The sequence below is a fragment of the Malania oleifera genome, chromosome 4, assembly GCF_029873635.1.
Source record: "Malania oleifera isolate guangnan ecotype guangnan chromosome 4, ASM2987363v1, whole genome shotgun sequence".
Classification (NCBI taxonomy): Eukaryota; Viridiplantae; Streptophyta; class Magnoliopsida; order Santalales; family Ximeniaceae; genus Malania; species Malania oleifera.
In genome coordinates, this window is record NC_080420.1 from 17,725,332 (window position 1) to 17,750,302 (window position 24,971).

Here is a 24,971-nt window from a genome sequence, read left to right on the forward strand (position 1 = left end):
TAAAAGTGTGATGATAAAGCTAGGGAAATGAGATTGACCAACTAGCTTATTGGTAAGATCATGCCATTGCTAACTGCTGTTGTGTCAAGGCCACTGTAGTGAGATTAACTGGTAGACTATTGGAGTTGACAGTGATGTGGTTCCAGAGCTTGTGGAGTAGCCGACACAGCAGAGATTTCGAAGGAGACTTGCAGTTCAAGAATGACGAAAGCAGCGACAACATTGCGCCGTAGTGTGTCTGATCTTGCGGCAAATTTCACACTATAAACGTGGTTTGGAATTCCTATTTGGCTGCCCTTGGAAGTTTCCACCTTGCTTGCCTTTGATTGAGCTTGATGGGTATGAGAGAAAAGAATTCAAGCATGAAGAATGCTTCACGGCGACATAAGCTGATAGTTCTCAAGCGTGGGCAAGCTCTAGACCACATTCATAACTCGTAAGTCAGCAGCATCCCAATTAACATAATATCAAAAGATAAGATTTGAAACCTTGTATGAATCATATGGTAAATTATCAAGCCCATTAACAATATGTGGTTTTGCAATGAGACAGCAGATCTCACTACTTATATCTCAGTTACGCAATTAATAGGAGTAAAACTCAGCGGATACGCATCCTACAATTGGGCAACATTTGCATGAACATGTGAAGAAGCCTATCCCTCTAAAATCTCTCCTTTTGAATAGGAAATTCATATAGTAATCAAGTAAAACAATTATAATTATAATTAATTTTTGATTGACATACCTTTATTTTTTATGTTTATTTTTTTTCTGTTCTTTTTTTTCGTCTTTGCATTTGTTTGTCATACTTATTAATTGTATTTGATCTAAAAACAATGAACATATATTAAACTAGGTCTTTAATTTATTCACTAGCTTCTCATTTGTTGTTTATTTTTGTAGTTTTTAGTTTTCATACCTAACATTCATTTTCATGATTTTTGACAGCAATACTAAGCAACTCTTTAGTTACAAAAAATTTATTTGGTTGGTCACAAAATGTCTTAAGAATAAACATACCACAAATCAAATTAAACTTTACCATGTAAGGGATATCTATTCTAGTCTCAAAAATATAACAGGAAAAAAAAATGAAAAGTAATAAAATTTCTATAGGTAAATAGGAATATAATAATTTAGAGAATCTACTTTCTTCCAGCATAGAATAAGATTATAACTCGTACTGATATTCAAAAATAAGAATTCAAACAAACTTTTGTACCGTCATGTTCATTACAATGACAAACGTCATTTTAGAAATCAAAATTTTATATTATTGACCACTCTTTTGGTACAAATAGGTATTATGTAAACCAAATGAAAGAGGAAATTTTTTTATGCAGTAAGCACTAATAAGATTGAATTTAAAGAGAGCGAATACAGCCAATACATAAAAGAATACCAACATGCGTACGCTAACTCAGTAAAACATATTCAGCACAAAAAATGTAAATACTATAATAACAAGGCGCTGGGCCGACAGCTAAATTATTTCCCTTTCATAAGAAATAATAATATTGATATGGATTTTCCTAAAAGCATCATAAAAGTAGAACCATCATAGTAAATTGTTGCATCAGCCTCTTGCCAACAAAGAAATTCACCCAAACTATATATATAATCATAAATCAATGGATGGTACGGCTCAAAAACCTATTTTACCAGCTATCATAATTTATCAGTGAAAACAATCAGAAATAAATTAGAACCCATCTTGAGGGTACAGCTACCAATTTTTCATTCCTAAATCCGGCAACAATTGCTTCCCCAAAACACCGCCTCAAGCTCAACCAAACACGCTCATGAACCAGCTGGTGATTCTCGAGAGAGTTGCTTCCATTCAGATGCCAGGCTGACAGCGCCATTGTGACCTATAAAAACTTCCAAGCTAATATATGCCGAGTCAATGCTCCAACTTTTGCTGGTTCCAAGCACCAGAGACTGAAATTTGTGACAGGTGGCCAAGTCCACGAGTAACAAATCCAGTTCTAGAAAATTTTAGTTGAACTTGGTCTTAGAAATTTGTCTGCATTATGAGGATGGCAATCTTGCTGCACTCAAATCAACATTTACCTCAAAAACTCTAACGCAGTGATCAGCACCACAAGAAGCAAGTTGCATCATACTACAATCTCGGCTCTTCTTAGAGTTCCTCCATGCTAAACAGTGCACCGTTGAAACATGGCACAATAACGGATCCAACCGTACAACAAGAGCAGCAGTTGCCCCTGGCACTGTTATACAACCATCTTCTGTTCTTAATGAGAGATGCCAGAGTTCAATAAGTCCATTTTCCATTCCAACTGCAAGGAGCCCATCATTGCTCCGACTATCAATACCAACCCAAGATAGTGCAGTAACGCTGCTGTTGAACTGTGGTAAAGTCATAAGTTGCTTAACTGATTCCCTCTTCACAGCCCAGATCTTCACTGTTTTATCCCTTGAACCTGTTGCGAATTCGTGCCCAAATGGATTCCAAGAACATGCCCATATAATTCTTTTGTGTGCCTCCTGCCTTGCTAGAAGCTGGGAACTAACTTCGTCCACACCTAATATTTCATAAAATATGTTAAGAGGAGCCATATAATTACTATAATTTCCTATCAAGTTCATCATATCTCGAATTATGGAGCCAAACATTCAATTGAAGCAAAACATAAATAATCCCATGACAACTTCAAATTAACCATGTTTATTTTCCCAACATCGCTACTTCACTTGGCAGCTGAGAACATGGGGACTAAAAATGAATATACCAACTGCTTAAAATTTTTATGTTTTAGCAGTCCAGATGAAAGATACATAATAAACATCCAAGTGTGTACAAAGGATCATTGTGAGATGGTGGCAACTGTAGCCCCTGGAAGTGGAAGCAACAGACCATTCTACCAATATTTATGTTGTACTTATAAAACAAGTAACTAAAAATAGAAAAGCATAATTATATTTTTCAGAAAAGGTTGTCATATCAACAAAACTACACCAAACCCTTCAATGCAACACATGAAAAACCAATTTGAAGCATAAGAAAGTTCTAGCATGCCTGTTCTTTTGACTGAGAAAACAGAGAATTGGCGATCCCTTGACACAGCTAATAGAAAATTGTCATCATGTGAGAATTCCAAATGTGTCACAGTTAAGCTGTGAGACTGCAACCGGCCAACTGCCTTCCATGAACCCACTTCCCATAGCCAAATTTCTGCTACTGTTGCTGATTGAGCCTGCAGGAGATATAATCAATTAACAATATATAAAACCAACCCTTGGTATAGCTTTGCCATATAACACATCAAAGATCAAATTTTGAAAATGAAAACAACAATAGTAGTACCTACTCAGCAGGAGCCATCAACGAATTTTCATCACGTCCATGGTAAGTAATTGAACAGACAAGAAGTCTGCCATTATGTGCTGTATTATGAAACTATCTACTACACCAATAACTGCATGCTACTAGGTAGTTTTCATGGCTGCTTGCATATATTACATATTTAATAAATACATTGTGCTTTCCATAATACATAAATGTGTTATGCATAGCATTTAATTATTTAAATGAATTTTTGGCTCATACTTCTGGGCATTATGATCACATTTAATCTCCAACTTTCATTTTTAAGAGTTGTATGATCTATAGTGACTCCATTCTAGAGGACTGAGTCTCACCTTGACAGCAAGCCAATTAAATTTCCGGAAGTCAAATAGCTGGTCCAGCCTAGCAGAAAGCTGTGAGCACTGAGGACATGAAACGACCTAGGGAAGATGGGCTCATCCTACCCCCCATGTGAACAAGGTTCGAACATCACCCCATTATATATCCAAAAGAAGAAAGAAATTGCAAGCCCCAAGAAGCAAATAAAAATGGGTTTAATTCTACCGTTTGGAGTCAAAACTATATGGATGTTTTTTCTCCACTCTACTGACTTAAGGTATACATTCTGTTAAACAAAATTTGACTGAATCATTTTTTTAAACACTTAAGCCATGTTCTTGGTCTTGCACTTGTCCTAAAAGCCCCCTCAACCAAAATCAAATAGCTCATACCAGCAGATTTATTGGCCTATATCACACATCCAATCCAGCATAAGTGTCTTCAATGTAATCATTGCTCGTTATAGTTCTTTTTCTTGTACTCTTAATTATGTCACATGTTGCGCGTGATTGCAAATTAATCTTTACATGCCTATTTTCTAATTTTGTCATATATCTCTTTTTTTTCTTGCAACTCCGCCTGTGATGCACTTAATGTCCTAATCTATTTACACATAGTTGGTCCAAAGCCCAGGTAAAAGAAGAGGGTTGCTCTAGGTAGCTGACAGCTAGCATAAAACTTGTCAAATCATTATTATATGAATCCTTATAGATTATTCATTGAGCCATCCCCTCGTCACGAGCCTAGCTTGTTCAGGGAATTATGCTTGCATGTGACCTCTTATCTCATGCGTGGGAGATGGGTTTCCATCATGTAAATACTAGTGTAGGCTTATTTTCTACTAGTTGTTTCTCTATATGCCAAATAAGGCAGTGTGACTCCTCGGTATGTTTCCTAGTGCCAGGATGATATTTGTATATAAAGCTCTTTAAGGGGAGGGTGAGTGTTCATCAATCTTGTAAAAGTTACTAGCTATTGTCAACGTTTTTAGCCTACTTGCCTCCCTCACTAAACACACAATGTCAACGAAGGTGCTGTTAATGAATTACGTTGCTTCAATGTTTACTGCTTGCTTGCCACTGCTTTCATAATTGCATACTGCTTCCACTGATATCTGATTGAATGTTAATGAAAGTGTTTCGTCGATGAATTGTGATAAATGATAGGTTGGCTAGTTAAGCAAAAGTGTTTTAGCTAGTGCCGCACGGTCCTTTCACAAAGGTATGAAAATAGTCGGCCCGTGACACCTGGTATCAGAGCTCGGTGAATTGCTACATGAATTCTGTTACCTTCGTTGTGGGATTGAGAAAGCTTTGGTAAGTGACCATGGCACCAACCAATGCTGAGAGAATCAAGGTGCTGGAAGCACAGGCTGAGATAACAGCCAACAATGTGGCCGCAGAGGTGGCTCAACTAAGGGAACTTGTTGATGAAGTCATGGAATCACAAAAGCATGTGATAGGTGAGATGTCATAGGACTTTCACCATACTGTTGAAACTTAGCAATCGCAGACAGTTAATCTGGAAGCAAAGATGAATCTGATGGTTCTTGCTATAGGAAACTCTAACAGTTCGGGGTTTAACAAGACCAAGGTACGAGAACCCAGGACGTATGGGGGTGCCTGTGATGCCAAGGAGTTGGAGAACTTCTTGTTTGATATGGAGCAATACTTTCGCGTTGTGAGGACGGCCTCAAAACAGGTGAAAGTGGATATGCAACCATCTACTTGGTTGGTGACGTCAAACTGTGGTGGCATACTAAGTACAATGAAATTGAAAATGGACACTATGTAATGAATAGTTGGGAAGACTTGAAGAGAGAACTCAAGCCCAATTCTTTCCTAAGAACGTTTAGTATAATGCTAGAAAAAAGCTGAGAGACCTCAAGCATACTGGGTCAATCAAGGAATACGTGAAACAATTTTCTACTTTGATGTTGGATATCTGGAACATGTTGAAAAAGGATAAGCTATTCTATTTTCTTGAGGGGTTGAAGTTGTGGGCAAAAATTGAACTTCATAGGTAAAGAGTTCAAGACTTGTCCACCGCACAAGCTGCCGTGAAACGCTTGGCTGACTACACTGGTGATAATACCGCTCCGTCCAAAGGGTTTGGCGGAGAGGAAAAGAGTGGAAAGTCTTTCAAGAAAGGCAAACCCAAGAGTGGGGGAGCCGACTATAAGGCCTCAAGTTCAAAGGAAGCTTCATCATCTCAAGGATTCAACACACCCAATGGAAAGGATAAAATTTCATGCTACTTGCGTGGAGGCCCTCATAGAGTTTTGGAGTGCCCACACAAGGGATCCCTCAATGCCTTACAAGCTTCCACTTCGGGACAAGTGGTGGAAAGTGATGCGGAAGAGGAGGATACCTCGACGGTGGGTGCAACGCGTCAGGTGAGCACATTGGAAAAGCGGGCGAAAGCTCCAAAAGTTAAACAAGCAAAAGGACTGATGTTTGTAGACTTGAGGATCAATGGGAAGAGTACCCGCGCTATGGTGGATATCAGGGCTACTCATAATTTTGTTTTGCAGTTGGAAGCATGGAGACTCAACTTATCCTTGGAGAAGGATTCAGGACGCATGAAAGCCCTATGTCTGATGGGAGATCAACCTTGCATGGTGTAAGTCATTGCAACGAAAGGAGACGATGCAAAGTTCCTTTTAACAATGCAACTCAAGAGGGGATTGAGAAAGGGTGACCAGACATGTCTAGTCATGGTGGTGGTAGATAAAGAAGTAGGCTAAGAGCAAGTGCCTATCATCCAAGTGGTGTAGGATGAGTACAAGGAGGTGAAGCCGGATAAGCTGCCTCATAACTTGCATCCACGACGGGATGTGGAGCATGGGATCAAGTTGTTGTCAAGAGTGAAACCACCCGCTAAAGGGTCATATCATATGGCGCCTCCAGAGCTAGCAAAGCGGAGGAAATAGCTTGATGAGTTGGAAGCGAGATATGTTCACCCTTCCAAAACACCACTGGGAGTATCGGTGTTGTTTCAGAGGAAACATAAAAAGCATCTACGGAAGGTGTTCGACGAGTTGAGGGGAAACAGATTGTATGTAAAGAAAGAGAAGTGCTCTTTCGCTCAGTAGAGCATCAAATTCCTTGGTCATGTGGTTGAGCAAGGTCATATCCGAAAGGATATGGCGAAGGTAAGGGCGATTCAAGAAAGGAAGATCCTCATGACAGTGAAAGGGTTGCATTCCTTTCTTGACCTTGCCAACTATTACAGGAAATTCGTAGAGTATTCACGAAGAATGGCTCCAATGATAGAATTATTAAAGAAGAGGTATTATTGGCCGCACATGCGGGATGATGTGGTTTATTATACCTAGACTTGTCTCACTTGCCAACAAGATAAGATGGAGCAGAAGAAGAGTGCAGGGCTGCTGGAGCCCCTACCAATACCATCCAAACTATGGGAAAGTGTCCCACTAAACTTCATCACCAACCTGCCCAGAGTGGGAGATGCAGGATCTATACTTGTGGTTATAGACAAGTTTTTGAAGTATGGTATGTTTACAGCTGCACCAAAGTACTATTCGGCAGAGGAGACGACACAATTGTTCTTTATGAAAATTGTGAAATATTGGGGTGTTCCCCAAGACATTGTTAGTGACCAAGACTCAAGATTCACCAGCAGCTTCTGGACAGAACTTTTCAGAATCCTTGGTTCACATCTTGACATCCCCTCGAGTTACCATCCAGAGTTAGACGGATAGACGAAGAGATTTAATGGGCTACTGGAAGAGTACTTGCGTCATTTCGTCAACGACAACCAGAAAAATCAGGTGCAACTACTTGATGTTGCTCAATTTTGTTTTAATGCCCAAAGGAGCTCAACAACCAATAAGAGCCCTTTTGAGCTTGTTACAGGCCAGCAGCCACTATTACCTCACATAGTGGATGAGCCGTGCAGAGGAAAGAGTCACAGGGCGTACATCTTTACCATAGAATGGAGACAGAATACAGAGATTGCCCAAGCCTACCTGGAGAAAGCTTCTAAGCAGATGAAAAAGTGGGCAGATCAGGAGGGAAGACTGCAGCACTTCAACTGGATGAAAGTGCATCATGTGTTCCACGTCAACTATCTCAAGCCGTTTAACACCAACACCGACGATCCAAGTAGAAGTCAGTCAAACAGAGCAAAGTTGAAGATAGTACAACCTAACAGACGTGAAGTTATGGATATCCTTGCAGACAGAGAGTTCATATCCTCAAGGAAGAAGCGGTGAGAGTTCTTAGTGAAGTGAAAATACCTTGGTGATGACGAAATCAGCTGGATTTCTAGGAAAGATACGCAACCATTCATGGACAAAGTTGAAGTGTACCTAGCATCAAAGTCTACGAGGACGTCGACCGCATAAGTGGGAGTGTCACGAGCCTAACTTGTTCAGGGCATTATGCTTGTCTGTGACCACTTGTTTAGTGCGTTGGGGGTGGCTTTCCAACATTTAAACACTATTGTAGGTTTATTTTCTACTAGTCGTTTCTCTGTATGCCAAATAAGGCAGTATGACTCCTCGGTCACTTTGATATTTCCTAGTGTCAGGATAATATTTGCATATAAAGCTCTTTAAGGGGAGGGTGAGTGTTCATCAATCTTGTAAAACTCACTAGCTATTGTCAACGCGTTTAGCCTACTTGTCTCCCTAGCTAAACACAAAATGTCAACAGAGGTATTGCTAATGAATTGCGTAGCATCAATGTTTACTACTTGCTTGCCACTGCTTTCATAATTGCTTACTGCTTCTGCTGATATCTGATTGAATGTTAATGAAAGTGTTTCGTGGATGAATTGTCGTAAAAGATAGGGTAGCTAGTTAAGCAAGAGTGCTTTAGCTAGCGCCGCACGATCCTTTCATAAAGGTGTGAAAATAGTCGGCCCATGACACCTATGAGCGACGCATTGAACTCATACAACTTGGATGCAGCGAAAAGTGCGCAAGGGTGGGTTAGGTCGGCGCCTAGGTACAATGTCAAATACACGACCCTTCCGACATCATTTTGGACGTGAGCGGGTAAAGAAATTAGTTCAAGAGATTAGAATTAGATTAGCAACTTGGAAAAGGAACACTTACGGGTAAAAGCGTGGAAATTGTATTTTTTTAATCTAATATGCCTTCAAGAAACTAAGTAGATGGGGGAGAAAGCTAGAGATTGAAAAAACAAGATTCAAATTTTGGCATACTGGAAAAAAGAAAAGCATAAGAATAGCAAAAGAATTATTGTAAACAAAAACATAAAATATAGTAGTAAATGTCAAAAGAGTAGGGGATAGAATTATAAAAATCAAAATTGCATATGCCAAGAGATAATAAATGTCATTAGTACTTGTGCTTCTCAAGTAGACCTAGTAGAAAACCCTAAGAGACAACTTTAGGAAGATATGGATAGTATTATACAAGGGATATCAAGGATTGAGAAAATATTCGTAGGGGCGAATCTGAATGGACATGTTGGAAAGTACAATAACGGCTATGAGATGATACATGGAATATATGGATATGGAGACAAGAATTGAGTATGGGGAGCTGATCTTAGACTTCGCCATGTCATATGATTTATTTACAATGAATAACTTAAGAAGAGAAAAGAACACTTAATAACCTTCAAAAGTTGACAAAATTAAGGTCAAATAGATTTTTTCTTAACTAGGAAGGCAGATCGTTTATCATGTAAAGATTGTAAAGTTATCTCAGATGAAAGTTTAATCACACAACATAGAATTTTAGTTTTAGACATATGTATTAAAAAATAGAAGATAAAGGATAAAATAAATCAGTGCAAGAGAACTAGGTGGTGGAACCTAAAGGGATAAAATATAATAAAATGTAAAGACAAAATTATTGAAATGGTAATTGGACTATAGAGGATGGTGTAGACACAAACACTCTTTGAAGTAGGATAGCTAACTTTATTAAAAAGATAACAGAAGAGATTTTAGGTGAATCAAGAGGAAGATTCTCGAATAGCAAAAAAAATTGGTGGTGGAATCAAAATCCCCCAAAAGTTGTAAAGGCAAAAAGAATTTGTACAAAACATGGTAAAAATGTAGAAACATGAAAATATTTAAAAAGTATAAAGAGGTGAGAAGAGAATCAAAAGATGCAAAAAAAGGTCATTAGTGAAGCTAAACATTGATCATTTAATATTTTGTACGCTACATTAGATACAAAAAGGAGGAAAGTGACATTTAAATTTGCCAGAGCTAGAGAAAGAAAAAGTGACTTAGGTAATGAATAATGTATAAAAAGTGAGAATGATATTGTCTTGGTTAAGGAAGAAGGCATAAAAGAAATATGGCAAAGTTACTTTAATAAGTTATTCAATGAAAACCAAGTAGAAGGCTTAAACTTAAATTGGCAAGTGAGGATAAGGCAAAAAAATATAAGATTTATTTGCAAAATTAGAGTTAACAAAGTTAAGTTTGCACTAAAAAAAATGAAAAATGGAAAAGCTATAGGGTCAGGTAATAGCCCAATCGAAGTTTAGAAATGCCTAGGTAATAACAGAATTATATGGTTAACTAATTTATTTAACACAATTTATAAAAACTAAGAAAATGCCAAAAGAATGGAGGTAAAGCACTTAAATGTCTACATACAAAAATAAAGGAGATATTCAAAATTATAATAACTATCGTGGAATTAAACTTGAGTCGTGTAATGAAACTGTGAGAAAGGGTAGCTGAACAAAGATTAAGGTTAGAAACGAAGGTCTTAGAAAAACAATTTTATTTTGTCTAGGAAATCTACTACAGAAGCTATATATATTTTAAGAAGATTAATGAACAAGTTTAGGGAAAAGAAGAGGGACTTGCATACAATATTTATTGACCTAGAGAACGCATATGATAAGATATCTAGGGAAGTTCTATAGTGGGTTTAAGAAAAATAATAATAATAAAAAATAAAATTTGAGTATATGTAGTTGGTATATTGATGTCATTAAGAATATGTACAATGGATTAATTACTAGTGTTAGGACTATAGGTGGAGAGAATCAAGAATTCCACCCAAAATAGGTCTACATCAAGGATCTGCTTTGAGCTCTTATCTATTTGCTTTAGTGATGAATGAATTGATTATGAGCATCTAAAATGAGGTTCCATGATGTATGTTGTTTGCAGATGATATTGTCTTGATTGAAGAAACTAGGGGTGGAGTAGAATCTAAGTTAGAATTATGGAAAGAAGCTTTAGAATTTAGAGGCTTTAGGATAAGTAGAAATAAGAAGCTATATATGAAATGTAATTTCAGTCATAGAAGGACGAATATTGGAGACAAAACCAAACTTGATGAAGAAATCAATAGCACTAGTAAATTTCAATACCTTGGATCTATTATTCAAGCTAAAGAAGAATTAAAAAAGATTTAATGCATAGAGTTGCAGCATGTTGGGAGAAGTGCTTCTAGGGTGTTGTGTGATCGTAGAATATCCTTAAATTTAAAAAGGAAGTTTCATAAGACAACTGTAAGACGAGCTATACTATATGGATCAGAATGTTGGGCAACTAAGAAACAACATATCCAAAAATAAAATAAAAGTTGTCAAGATGAAAATGCTAAGATAGATGAGTGGTATAACAGTAAAAGATAAATTAAGGAATGAACATATTCACGGTAAGTTGGACTGTAACTCCTATAGAATACAAAATAAGGGAGGGACAACTCAAATGATTTGGACACTTGCAACATAGGTCACATAGTACACTAGTTAGGAAGAGTGAGTTAGTTACTATGAGGGGCAATAGAAGGGATAAGGATAGATTGTAGACCCAAAGTAACTTGAAATAAGATAGTAAAGATTTAATAGCACTAAATTTGTTGAATGAAATTGTCCATGATCGCATAAATTGGCGGAAAAGGATTCATGTAGCTGACCCCACCTAGTGGAACTTACAACTTAGTTTGTTGTTGTTGTTATTGTATTCCTTTTTTTTTTTTCATTTATGATATTATTACTTTTTTAACCAAACAAACTTTCTTTATTTAAGTTCAAGCCCTATTTGAAATAAACTGCTAGTGCAATTTTTATCTAATTTTAGTTATAAATATATCACTTTCATTTGTCCTACTATGAAAATTTAAGGATATTTTTTTATACAAAATTATTTACACTATTCATACTTTTAGATAAGTATTGATTACAACTCACCCATCGGGAGATTCTCGTCTTGGCTACACTTGCACTATGCATGCAATCAAAAGTTTGATTCTACATTTTCTACCAACCCTAAGGTGGGTTTTCCCTAGGATTATAGATTCATCTGTCACTCCACAAGTCCATTATGGCCAAAGATTCTTCAATACTTATGGAAAAAAATTTATTGCAGGAAAAACACCATCATCATTGTCTTATCATCACCATTAACACTGATTACTATTACTTAGTATAAAAAGATGACCTCCTCGGAGGTTTGGTAAAATGCATGGACTTCTCCTGAAGTTTTAGAAAACCCATGGACCTCGCTACACATTTGATTTATGGGACATTTATACCACCTCCATTATTTATCAAGTGGCCAAATAAATTATTTTAATAAAATGATTTTTTTGCCCTTTTCGCCCTTGACATTAGCATAATAAGGCTCAAAATTCATCCCTAATCTAGAAAAAACAAGACATGAAAATTTAGAGAAAAGAGTAAGCCAATACATTTTTTTAGCCAAAATTGTGTGTGTCCACCAAAAATATGCAAAACTATAATTGGGAATGAATTTCTAGCCATTTTTCAAACAATGATTAAAAAAAAATTAACACTATCAACCTTCAAGAAACTAAGTGGATAGGGTAGAAAGCTAGAGAAACTGAAAAATCAGGATCTAAACTTTGTACACTGGAAAAGAAAAACATAAAAATGAGGTATGGACTATGGACCCTTGTAAACAAGGGCCTAGAAGCTAGTGAGGTTGATATTAAGAAAGTAGGGGATAAAGTCATAAAATCAAGATGGTCTTAGGTTAAGAGATAAATGTTGATGCTCCTCGGATAGGCTTGGCAAAAAACCTTGAAAGATAATTTTGAGAAGATAAAGATAATAATACAAGGGATATTAGAGACTAAGAAAATATTCATAGGAACTTATTTTAATGGACCTATTGGAATGGACAAAAGAGGTTATGAGAGGATACATAGAGGACATAGATATGGAGATAAAAATGAGCCCAATGACATGATCTTTAGACTTCGTCATGTCATATGATCTCATTATAATGAATACATGCCTTAAGAAGAGAGAAGATTAATAATCTTCAAGAGTAGACAACAGAAACAATCAAAAAACGACTTTTTTTTTTTGCATAAACAACCGAAAACCAACCAAAAAAAAAAAAGGCTAGCAACACGAGCAAACAAGTTATTATAATTTGTTTCTTCACTATACATCAATAAAAACAAAAAAGAAAAGAAAAAGTATATATATATATATATATATATGATACCAAACAGCCCCTAGTTTTTCATGACAGAACACACTGAAATCGATTTGTGACTTTGTTTGAGAAAATAATTTTGCAAAATCTCGTCACAATCAATCCTAAAGTCCAATTATCAATTCACTAAGTTAAGTAAGTTGTTTACTAAGCCATTGGGATGCCTAGGTTGAGTTCATTTATAACAAGTCAAGAACATATGATATATATACTCCAAAGGAGGGTGCTACAAGTCACCATGTGTCAATAAGATTACTACTGCCCTATTTTATGTAGACGCAATAGAGAATGGGAGACCTAAGTATTCTACTAGAGATTCTTCAAGAAGAACTAAACTGTCCTAAATTTTTCACCTTTGTTCTTGCAAGGAAAAAGTTGACATTTTATTATTCACGAAATTATTTTTTAATTATTTTCATTGAATTAATGGGATATTTCCTTATTTACATGTCTTAAGTAAATGGAAAGGAAACAGAAAGCCATATCACATATTTTCTCTTGAAGACAAGTTATCCAAGGGACTAGCTTGACATATGTCGTATCCATGGTCTTAAATTTCCACGAAATTGTCGAAATTTCCATTGAAATTTTCGATTTCCATCACCCTCGAAATCAAAATGGCAGTGGATTTCCATCTTGCATAATTTCTGTTTAAATCTCAACGAATCATCTGAAATTTATCGAAATATCGAACTTTTAGGGAAATTTGTCAAAATTTTAACTATATAATGAAATTTCATCAGAATTCAAATGAGAGATTTAGGAGTGAAGTGAAATTTCTATTTTAATTTATTTTATTTATTTTATCGAAATAAAAAGTGCTTTTGAAATTATAAGAAAAAATAAACTAACAGAAACATTTTATTTAACCATTCATGTCTAAATTATCATTATTTGTAGAATAAATAATATTAAATGGTTTATAAATTTCATTCGTATTATTAGAATATGTTAAATGTACATTATCTTATAGATTTGTTTGATACACATACTATTTTACAAATTTTTCACCTCTTAAAAAACATAGATGTATTTAATTTGAAATATATTAGCCCTAAAACTTGTATTATTATGTTTGTTAACCATTTCTAAAGTTTCACAAAGAATTCCATGCTATACTACTAATTTCCGTTATTTTTTTAAATCAAAATCAAAATTGACATCAAAATCATGCATTTTCCCTTGTGCAAGGATCAAATTTTTTGTTTTGATGTAAATTTCGATGATCTCAATTTACTGAAACTTCAATTTTGATTTTAAAAAATGCTAGGAACTAATAATAAATTATGGATATTTTAAATTAAACTTTGAGAAATATTAAATAGATGATTGTGAAAAATTTAGACAAAATACAAAAATCCCCAAATTTTGCTTCATTTACTTCAGTTTAATTTAAATTCTCAAGATTTTGACCTGCACATCTGAAGTTTCGGCCAAAATTCTGCAAATTCCAGAAATTTTGGCCAAAGTGAAAAACAAAAAACAAACAAACAAACACACGTGTACTAATTCCATTTCAAACCCTTCTAAATTCTGAAATTTCCACCCATATTTTGGTGAAATTACTGAAGTTCAAGACCATGCCCTAGTATAAGGAGACCTTGGGCGCGCACTCTGTTTGGGTGGGATTTTCACCTAGGCTAGCTTAATAAACAGCCCCATATGCACTCCTTTTTTACTCTTTATCTTCCGCAGTATGATAGCTCATCCATCTCAATCTCCTCATTTCAAACATACACTCAATCTTTGAATGCCTTTTTGATTTTATCTTCTTAAGTTCCCAACATTCTGATTCATAAAACATGGCTAGTCCAATTATTGTACTACAAAAATTTCCCTTAACTAAGTAGCATTCTACAATTGCATATTGGTCCAGAAGCACTACTTCATTTAGCAATCTGATCTTCATTTATTTGTAAAAACATCCCATTCCATTTGGCACATAATAGGTCATAAGCAGGAAAACAATCGTTTTCCAGTTGGTAGCCCAATGAAATATGCTTTAAAATCATTATAACATAAATCCTAATATGAAATGTACAAAAATAAAATATTAAAGAGGAATATGAACATTCTGGTACTAATTATAATGAAAAAAAAAAAGACAATAATTGTCAAATTATAACACAAGCAATAAAATCAGGCAATACGCAAACAGCAAGAAAGGCATACCTTGCATGATGAACCAACAAACTTCCCCTCATGATCACAACATATAGAAAACAGCTCATTACCATGACCATAAAGTTTGTGAGACTCTGGCCAAAGTGTGTGCCATGACAGTTGTTCTTCAATAGGAGGTTCGGTCAATGCAGTGGGAACAGCATCTGGAATAGTTTCAAGGGTGTCAAGGCCATCACTCCCATTTCTGTCTGAGGCCTCGTTGGTGGCTGCGTGAAAAAATAGTCCAATAAACCAGTCCAGTCCATATGTAAACATAATTTCATCCACAAACTCAAAAAACTTACTTTTTATTTATAAATAGGAATCATAAAATTCAATAAGAACAACAAAAATAATAATTTATCACAAGACTAGTCATGCTAACAACTCTAACAGGCATCCAACACAGAGAAGGGGCACGGAACACAACCCAGCACAGACACGGAACATAACATATATGTACATATAATAAAAATTATATAATTGTAAAACATAGAGAGAGATAAATATAACACATCAATTAAATGCAAAAATACATTCATAATGTAATAATGGCAACAAAATCAACCTCCAGAGCTTAAAAGAACATAGAAGCACAACCAAAAAGCAAATAACAAGTAGCAACCTTAATAGAGAGAGATAAATATAACACATCAAATAACAAATAGCAACCTTCCTATAGATGAAATATAGAAGCCTTCCTGAACAGGTTATTTGAACAAATCCTGCTATTTGTTTAATTTCTTCAAGAAGAAGAAGAAGAAGAAGATGCATGCCAAGAAGGTATTTAAGTGTCAAGTCCTCCACACGGAAAACAAGACTAATGTTCATTTGATAGGGTATATCAGAAAAATATGCATTAAGTCTAAGTTCCCTAAGGATGGAGAATGGGCCAATAGCACTGGTGTAAAAGGAATTTCTAGGTAGCATTAAGTCTTGATGTGAACCCTGACACCATGACCCACATTCTATTTTCTAGCCAGTAGCCCTATAATGCACATCAGCAACAAGTTTATAATCCATATTACCCATGGCAAGTTTATGCCTAACCTCAACATATAACTCATAAATGTGATGAACAAAGGAGACTGCAGGCTAGAAAATACGAGCATCTGGTGGTAATGGAAGGTCAATGGGTGCACATGGTTTGTAACCAAATACACAGTCAAAAGAACTTTCATCCATGTGGCATTAAGTCTCAGTTGACCTGTTTTTCTCATACTACACATTTAAAAAGATCACCAAAATTACAATTGACAACCTAAGACTGACCACCAATTTGGGATGACAAGAAAAACATTGAATAAAACAAATTTAGTGCCATGTGTCTTCCATAGTGTCTTTCAAAAGTAACTAGCAAATTTGATGTCCCTAAAACAACGGTATTTGGCAAGCCATAAAGTTATGACAACCTATCTAGAGAACAACTTCGCTACAAGCCTACATGTGATGCATTGGAGGTCTTCTTTTCAGTAAGAATTAAGCTCATATATTAAACCAAGCTGGAAAATGGAAAACTTGCCTTACAAAAGGTGTTTAGTATGCTAAACACACAGAAAAAACCAGAATGCTTTGAACAGCACAAACCACATCAGGTCAAATTCCAGACTAGATAGAAAAGCAGTCAAACAGATCAGTCTAGTCCAACCGCAGCAATCTATTGCTTATTCCAAGCTGGTTTTAACTGAACATGTAATTTGTCCAGCTAAAAATATGTAATCAAATCCCTTTCCTGCAAAACATAGTTCATTCCTGGCCCTCTAAAAGTATCATGTAGCTGCAGCCCAAAAGAGCTTGTATGTTTCCCTTTGAATGTTCTTTCCCATACCAGTAATGAAATTTAAGCTGTCATTCCAACTGGAAGGTATCATCTGCAGATTTAGGTTTGACAGTGCAGCCAAGTATGCTTGCCCCAAACTTTGACAATCAAAGAATAAATGTTCTTTGGTTTCAGGTTATAAACCACAAAAATTTTACAAATGCAATTCACACTTCTTTCCCATTCAGCAAGCAATTCTATCCATTGTGCTAATTCTGTTTAATATGGCAAGCCATGCCACAAAACAATGTCTAGGCAAACTATGTTTAGACCATAGTCCAAAGGATTGATTACCAGGAACAAGTCGTCTTTTTTTTCTAATGCTGTACTATGCAGAGCAAAAAGAGTATTTACCAATGTGGGAAATTTCCAGCACCAACTGTCTTCAATCCTCTGTTAGGACTGAAAATCAGACCAGCTCGGAAAGAATAAATATTAATAGAATGTCTTCTGGGTAGTTTCCATGAATTTTCACTCATATTTGCAACTACTTTTGCATTGATATTAGTTGCCAGTTCTGTAGGAAATTGAGCCCCATAGTGCTGCAGCAAAGGGCTATTTTGATGCCAATTATCAAAGAACAAATGTGCTGATTCACCATTCCCCACTCTGCACCTTGTTTAGGTAAGCAAATTCTCTCGCTTTTAAAATCCTTTTCCAAGTCCAGGAGCAATTTGAATTAACCTTGCCTGCCCAAATGCTTTTACCTTTTAACTTGCAAGTATGAACCCATATCACCCATAAAAATGTCGCAGAGGTACAAATAAACCATAACAGCTTTACAGCAGATGCTGTCATCCATTCTGTAAGTAATTTGATGCTTCAAGGTTTGCAAATATCCTTCCATTTTACTTCGCAGAACTTTGTGTTCCAATCATTTCCCCTCCACAAAAAAGCCTTGAACTTGCATTGGAGGTCTTCCTACTTTCTAGACAATATAAAATGTGGCACTCTGAAAACGAATCAACTACATATATATAATCATCTCCTCAGGCTGCTTTAGGCAATGAAAGAACAAAATTCATAATCACATCCCCAAGGATTGTCTCACAAAGCAAGAGGGGTATAAAACTAGTGTTCTGTTTGCAAGATTTAGCTAGCTGATACGTACAACATAGTGAGCATAGCCAAATGCTATTCAAAGAAGACCAACAGAACCAATCCTAAACTAAGATAATGGTCTTACCTCTACCCAAATGACAACTAATGCACAAGCATGTAATTCTTGAATTAAGAAATCCCCAGAAGAAGTACAGAAATGTATAACCCTCCACAATTACCCTACTACCTTACGCACCATGAGCCCAAAATCAGGATACGAAGAATACCCATCCCTCAAGCGCTGAATCTTATGACCTTGACACTCATAACAAAAAGAATGACAACAACATGATGAAGGCCGTCAATTCCTTTGTTTGCAATACCAAACCAATGTTTCTGAACAAAGATGTGCTCATTAAGGAACTCTATCCAACTAACATGTTTAACATAAGAGTCCTGGCCCGATGCCGGTGATCTATTGTCCTCTCAGGCCTATTGGACCTCACGGTTTTGCCTCATGAAAGGCATCTCAAAAGGTTGAAACCTAAACCATCCTTATACGACCGATATCTCCCCAATACACGCTTGATGTGAGATGTGACACTTAGCACCAGATTTTGTCATTGAATTCAAATATCCCAAAGCAAGGTGGTCAGAATATAATTAGCTCCAGGAGCAAAAGGTGAATCTCCAATAATAAAGTGATTTGTTTCATGATAGTTCATAGTAAAAATTTATTTCAATAATTAGATGCAATGCAACTACCCCCCTCCCCCAACCCTTTTCTCCCTTTTCTTCTTTCTAATGGATATGAAAGTTCAAGATCTCTAGTAAAGGCTTGGCGTCAAATTGATTATGGCTTAATCCTTCACTTCGCTGAAGGAAAAGAAAAAAAAAATAGAAAAGAAAGGGAACGAGAAATAACAGATTCAGAGTAAAAAAAAAGGAAAAAACAGTATTCTTGAAGTTTTCTGCCATGTCTTCCTCAGTCAAGATAGATCGGAAGCTTTTTTTCCTTTGAGTGGGTCCCTATGGTCCCAGCTCTTAGAATACTAGAGCAATCTGGGAGCAGAGAATCTTGTTGCCTATTGCTAAATAATGAAGTTAAATGGATTCAGGAACAATTCTGTGAATTTTGGACAGAAAATTCCATTTATCCATGGGTGAAAATGACTAGAAACCCAGGAAATTCTTTGATCATTTGCATGGTGTCAAACAATCTCGGACGTATGATTGTAATTGAGAAACTATTGTCTGTATTCTAGGGGAAGATTCTCTCTGCAAATTCCAGAAGGAAAGGAGGCTTCAGGTGGATGGATTTTCTGCAAATCACTGAAAGAAGATGAAGGCATATTACAACAAATACACAGAAAATACTGGGGTTTTTGTGTAGAAATTGTGGTTCCCAGGATGTAGAGAAGTATGAGGGAGAGAGCCTAGTGCATAATGGGCTTCCCAGTGAGCCTTGTTATGCAGGGGTAGTGACGGATGGAGTTGCTGTTGATTGAAGATGGAGGAATTCCGGTGATTCCAGTTGGAAAATTCAGCAAGGAAATTCGTTGATTTTGGAAAGTGGGGATTTGGGAGGGAGAGATTTTTGGGCAATATCTAAGCCCAAATCTGTTTCAAAATTTAAAAAATTCCCCCCCAAGGCCTGCTGGTTTCACCGGAAAGTCATTGAATTTTGGAAAGTGTAAATTTGGGAGGGAGAGATTTTCGGGCAGTATCTAGGCCCAAATCTGTTTTGAATTTTAAAAAATTTCCTCCTAAAGTTGCTGGATTCACAGGAAAGGCATTCAGTTTGGAAAGTGGGGACTTCTCAAAACTTCAAAAAAAATTCTTCCTAAGCTGCTGCTTTGAAAGTTGGCTGAAGGAAATTGAAGTGGAAAAGAAATTTACATTACAATTTTGGGCCTGGAGGACTTAATCTATAGGCAGCATATCTGTTAGGCCCAAGAAAGGAAAAATGGGCTGGCTTAGCAGGTTTAGTCTGGGTGCAAAAAGAGAAGCCCAACTTATCTAAAAACTCAGGATACTTTGAGAGGCTTTCTTTAAATGATTTTGGGGGGGGGGGGGGGGGGGGGGGTGGGTGTTGGTTTTGTTGCCTTTGGGGGAGACAAAGACAAAATCACGTGGGTTGCTGGAGATGCGAAAGAGATCAAAGGAGAGTCGGAGATGCTTGAGAAATCAAGGAAGGAGAAGAAAATGTGAAGGTGGCTCCATGCATCCCAACTAAAATTGAAGAATTACAGGAAGAATCAGAGGAATCTTAGAGAGGACTGAAAACATGAAAAGGAAATCTGTTTGGCTGGATTCTTAGAGAAATTTGTGGAAAATACAGGAACACCAAGTATGGAGATGGGCAAGGAATCTGACGTGAAGAATACAGAGTCTATTACACAAAGATGCAGTCTCCCCGATTTTGATACTCAATTGGAAGGTTGGTATAAAGATGATAACAACTTGCTTCTGGAACAGATTCAGGAATATAAGGATGTTTGTCTGATTTCATCTCTGATGAAAGATGTGGAAAATTCAGAGGCTGCCTAGGAACTGAAAAAAAAAAGTCTGGACAAAGATCGAAATGAAAATCCAAAGCAAGAGGCTTTTCTGAAGTAGGTAGGGAATTATAACAGGTCTGCCTTTTCTGATCAATCTGGTAAGGTTTTTCCAAGCTTTTCTATAGGTTCAAGGAATCTTTTTGATGAGGAAGCTTTGGCTGCTAATACTTTCATGGATAATTCTTTTTGTTCCCAACCTTCATTCCATCCTGTAACTGATCCTAAATCTGGGCCTATAAATTCTGAAACTTGCAATTTGGCAAAGGTATCCTGCCTACACCTGTGGCTGACCTAATTGAAATGAATTACCTTTCTTGCCAAAGAGAATTAGGTTCTCGAGACGTTAACCCTTGATCCATTGGAAGATGAGGGACATCCGGGACCCACAGGATCTTATAGACAAATTGGGTTACGCTCTAGTTAATCTTTTAGGCCAGACTGTTAAGGTGGTTGTCTCCCTTAGAACCTATGAGAGGAAAAATATAGAGTGGAAAAAAATTGCAAAAATTCGCCTCTACCATACTATGGAGGGGCGGAAGCTTGAGAGAGTTAGAGGCAATAAGGTGGTAGAATGAAGATTTTGAACTGGAATATTAGGGTCTGAGCTGCCCTAGTAAATGTCCTCAATTAAGGATATCATTGTTAAGGAAGCCCTAGACCTAGTTATGCTTCAAGAGTTTAAATTAGAGGTGGTGGACGGTTTTCTTTCTAGGAGCATTTGGGACTCTAGATTCAAAGATTGGGTCTAGTTAGTGTCCACTGGTTCCTTGGGGGCTATTGTGATACTTTGGGACACCAAATATGCAAGCAAATTGGATGTTCTCATTAGTTTTTTTCCCACTTCTGCTCATTTAGATGTCAAAGGTAAGGGTCAATGGTGGTTTACCCAGCTTATGGACCAAATAACCCTCGATTGAGGGGCATCTATTGGGATGAATTAGCTGCAATTTTTGGAATGTGTTTCCCCCGTTGGTGTTAGAGGGGTGATTTTAAGGTTATTAGGTCCACTAATGAGAAGTTGGGAGGTTCCAGAATCACCTCAAGCATGAAGGGGTTTCGAGACTTTGATTAGGGAGTGCGATTTGAGGGATATTCCACTCTCAAATGCCCAGTTTACTTGGTTTGAAAATGGCAATAGGACAGTGGCCCCTAGGATTTATAGGTCTCTATTTACCACCGAATGGGAAGATACTTTTCCCACCCTTACTCAATAAGTACTCCCTAGACTGACTTATGATCATTGCCTTTGGTTCCTGAATCTAATCTTGTTTATGTGAGGCTCTAATCCGTTTATATTTGAAAACATGTGGTTTGACTCATCCGGATTTTCGGAGTTAGGTTAGGAATGGGTGGTGAGTTCACTATGGAAGGTTGGGAAGGTTTTTGTTTTATGAAAAGATTGAGGCATGTGAAAGAGAAGTTAAAAAACTAAAATAAGGAGACTTTTGGTGATATTTGGTCTAGAAAAAATAATATTCTTGAGGAATTGGGTGCAATTGATAGATTGGCCAAGGAGGGACCTTTTTCTGAAGACATTTCAAATGAGTTTGAACAAGCCGTTTTCAAAGAAGAGTTGGAGACAAAAATTTAGAATGAATTGGATCATGAATGGGGATTGTAATTCTAGACTTCCATTGGATGGCAACTAGCAAGAGAAGAATGAACTTTATTAAAGAACTTGAGAATGATAGAGGAGGGGTTATTAGGGATCTTAACCGCATTTCTAGCCTGATTACTGAATTTTACAAGAATCTCTTTTTAGAGAAGGATGAGGGTAGAGTTATGATTGAGGGGCTGGATTGGTGTCCTATATCAACTAATAAAGCTACTTGGATAGAGAGACCTTTTGAGGAAGAGGAGAATAGAAGCTCAATTTTTGAGATGAATAGAGAAAAGGCTCCTAGGCCAGATGGTTTTACTATGGCTTTCTCTCAAGATAGTTGGGCAACCTTGAAGGGAGACCTCAAAGTTTTTCTTGAATTCTTTCACAATGAAGTGGTGGGGAGGAGTTTGAATTCCACTTTTATTACCTTGGTCCCCAAAAAAGATAGTGTGGTTAAAGTCAAAGACTTTAGGCCTATTAGCTTGGTAACCAGTGTCTATAAGATGTTATCTAAGAGGTTGGCTACTATTATGGAGGACACTGCCTCTCTTAACCAAAGTGCTTTTATAGGTAATAGACAGATCCTAGATGCTGCCTTGATAGCTAATAAGGTGGTTGAAGATTATGTTCATAGGAATAAGAAAGGTCTTGTGTTGAAATTGGATTTTGAGAAAGCTTATGAAAGTGTCAGTTGGAGCTTTTTGGACAAGATTATGGCTAGGGTTTTGGCCTAAGGTGCAGGAAATGAATTAGAGGGTGTCTATATTCTATAGTATTTTTTGTCTTAGTAAATGGTGAGGCCAAGTCTTGGTTTCGTGCGTCAAGGGATCTACGACAAGGAGATCCCTTTCTCCCTTTTCTCTTTAGTATCGTGGTTGATGTCTTGAGGAGGATGATTAAGAGAGGGGTAGATAGAAGGTTGGTGGAGGGAATTAAGGTAGGTTATGAGAATTGCATCATTTCTCATCTTCAGTTGGCAGGTGATATTATTCTCTTCATATTAGATAACATAAGTTGCTTCTATAATTTGTTGACTATCTTACAGGTGTTTAAGAAAGCGTCTGGGCTAAAAATTAATTTCTCTAAGAGCAGTCTAGTGGGTCGGGTTATAAATGTGGATTCTTTCGCTAGGCTAGCTTGTTTTTTTTTTTTTTTTATGACTTGGTCTATTACTAATTCAAGTGTCCCCTTCATGGTAATCCCAATGCAGACTCTATTTTGGGACCTTACTTTTAAGCGAGTGACTAGGAGAGTGGACGGTGGAAAGGAGTGTTCATCATTTTAGGGGGTCGTATTACTCTTATCCATGCTTGTCTATCTTCTATCGTTGTATCACTGTTCTCTTTTTAGAATCCCTATGAGATTAACAAGGGGGCTTGAGAAATTAATGAGGGATTTCTTATGGTCTAGTGGGGGAGAGGGTGGTAGAGATCATCTTGTAGGTTGGAAGACTGTTTGTAGGCCTAAAAGGGAGGGGGGGTAGGCTTGGGTCTTGGTAACTTGGTGTCCAGAAACATCTCTTTGGTGGGGAAATGGTTATGGTGCTTAACTTTAGAACCTAATTCTCTTGGCATAAGGTAATTTGCAGTAAATTTGGAATGCTACAAAATGTGGGATGCTAAAGTGGGAATTAACATTACTTATTAGAGTCCTTCAAAGTTTGCATCTCATATTTATGATCCTCCTTCTTGAAGTGCACTATAAAGTGGGTAATAGGAAGCGTATTCACTTTTGGGAGGATCATTGGGTGGGGAAGATGCCTTTGTCTAGTACTTCCCTCATTTTTTTGCTTATCAAATCTTCATGACACGCTGATTTCTGCTTTTCTTCTTTTGCAAGAAGATGGGCATTCTTGGAACTTCCATTTTGGAAGAAATATAAACGAGAGAGAGATTAGTGAGATGGTTCTTTTGACCGGGTTGCTTGATTCTTTTCATGTTCATTTGGTGAGTGATAATAGGGTTTGGAGTTTAGATCCTTTTGGGGAGTTCTCTTGTAAATCTTTTTTCACCTACTTGACTTGTGATTCTATTGTGGATCCTTTGCTTTGTATCCTTTGCTTTGGAAAAATAAAGCTCCCTCAAAAGCAAAAGCTTTCATTTGGACTGAGATACTTGAAAGAATTAATACCAATGATTTGCTTTAGATGAGAAGATCTAATAAGGCCCTGTCCCCCAACATTCATTTCCTTTGCATGAGTGAAGAGACTTGTGCAAATCTCTTTCTTCATTCCTTTTTCACATTGGTCATTTGGAATAATTTTTTTGGTATATTTGGTGAAAATTGGGTTTGTCCTAACACTTTGAAGGCCTTTTATACCACAACTTTTAGGGGTTTTGACAAAAGAAAAGAAAGGTTATGGCTATTATTTGGTTTGTTTGGTTTGAACACTAGAATATTCATAGGTGTGGCTACTACTAACAATTTGCTTTGGAATAGAGTAGTATATCTTGCGTCAACAAATGTTTTTTTTCATCATGTTTCTCTAGAAGACTTGCAGCGGGATTGGTTTGCCCTATTAAATTAGTTTAGTTCTCTGTTTAGGTTGCTCTTTGTAACTAGTTTTTATTGATGTAAAGGGAGGATTTCTTATTCTCCCTATCTTTTCTCTTTTCTTTTCCTTTCTCTTTCTAATTTTCTGATGTACATTCTTCTCTCTTTTAATACAATTCTTTGTTTATCAAAAAAGAAA

General features: G+C 36.7%; 1 protein-coding gene across 1 annotated transcript in view; it reads right to left on the reverse strand.

Moving 5' to 3' along the window:
* Window positions 1–1,474: 1,474 nt before the first annotated feature.
* The window catches only part of LOC131154147 (elongator complex protein 2), a 64,196-nt gene continuing 40,699 nt past the window's right edge, over window positions 1,475–24,971 (reverse strand). The window contains exons 8-10 of the mRNA XM_058106703.1: window positions 15,265–15,482; window positions 3,046–3,223; window positions 1,475–2,551 (exon numbers count right to left, since the gene is read on the reverse strand). Of these exons, the coding sequence (XP_057962686.1) occupies window positions 2,034–2,551; window positions 3,046–3,223; window positions 15,265–15,482 (914 nt within the window). The 3' untranslated portion in view covers window positions 1,475–2,033. The remainder of the gene's footprint in view (window positions 2,552–3,045; window positions 3,224–15,264; window positions 15,483–24,971) is intronic.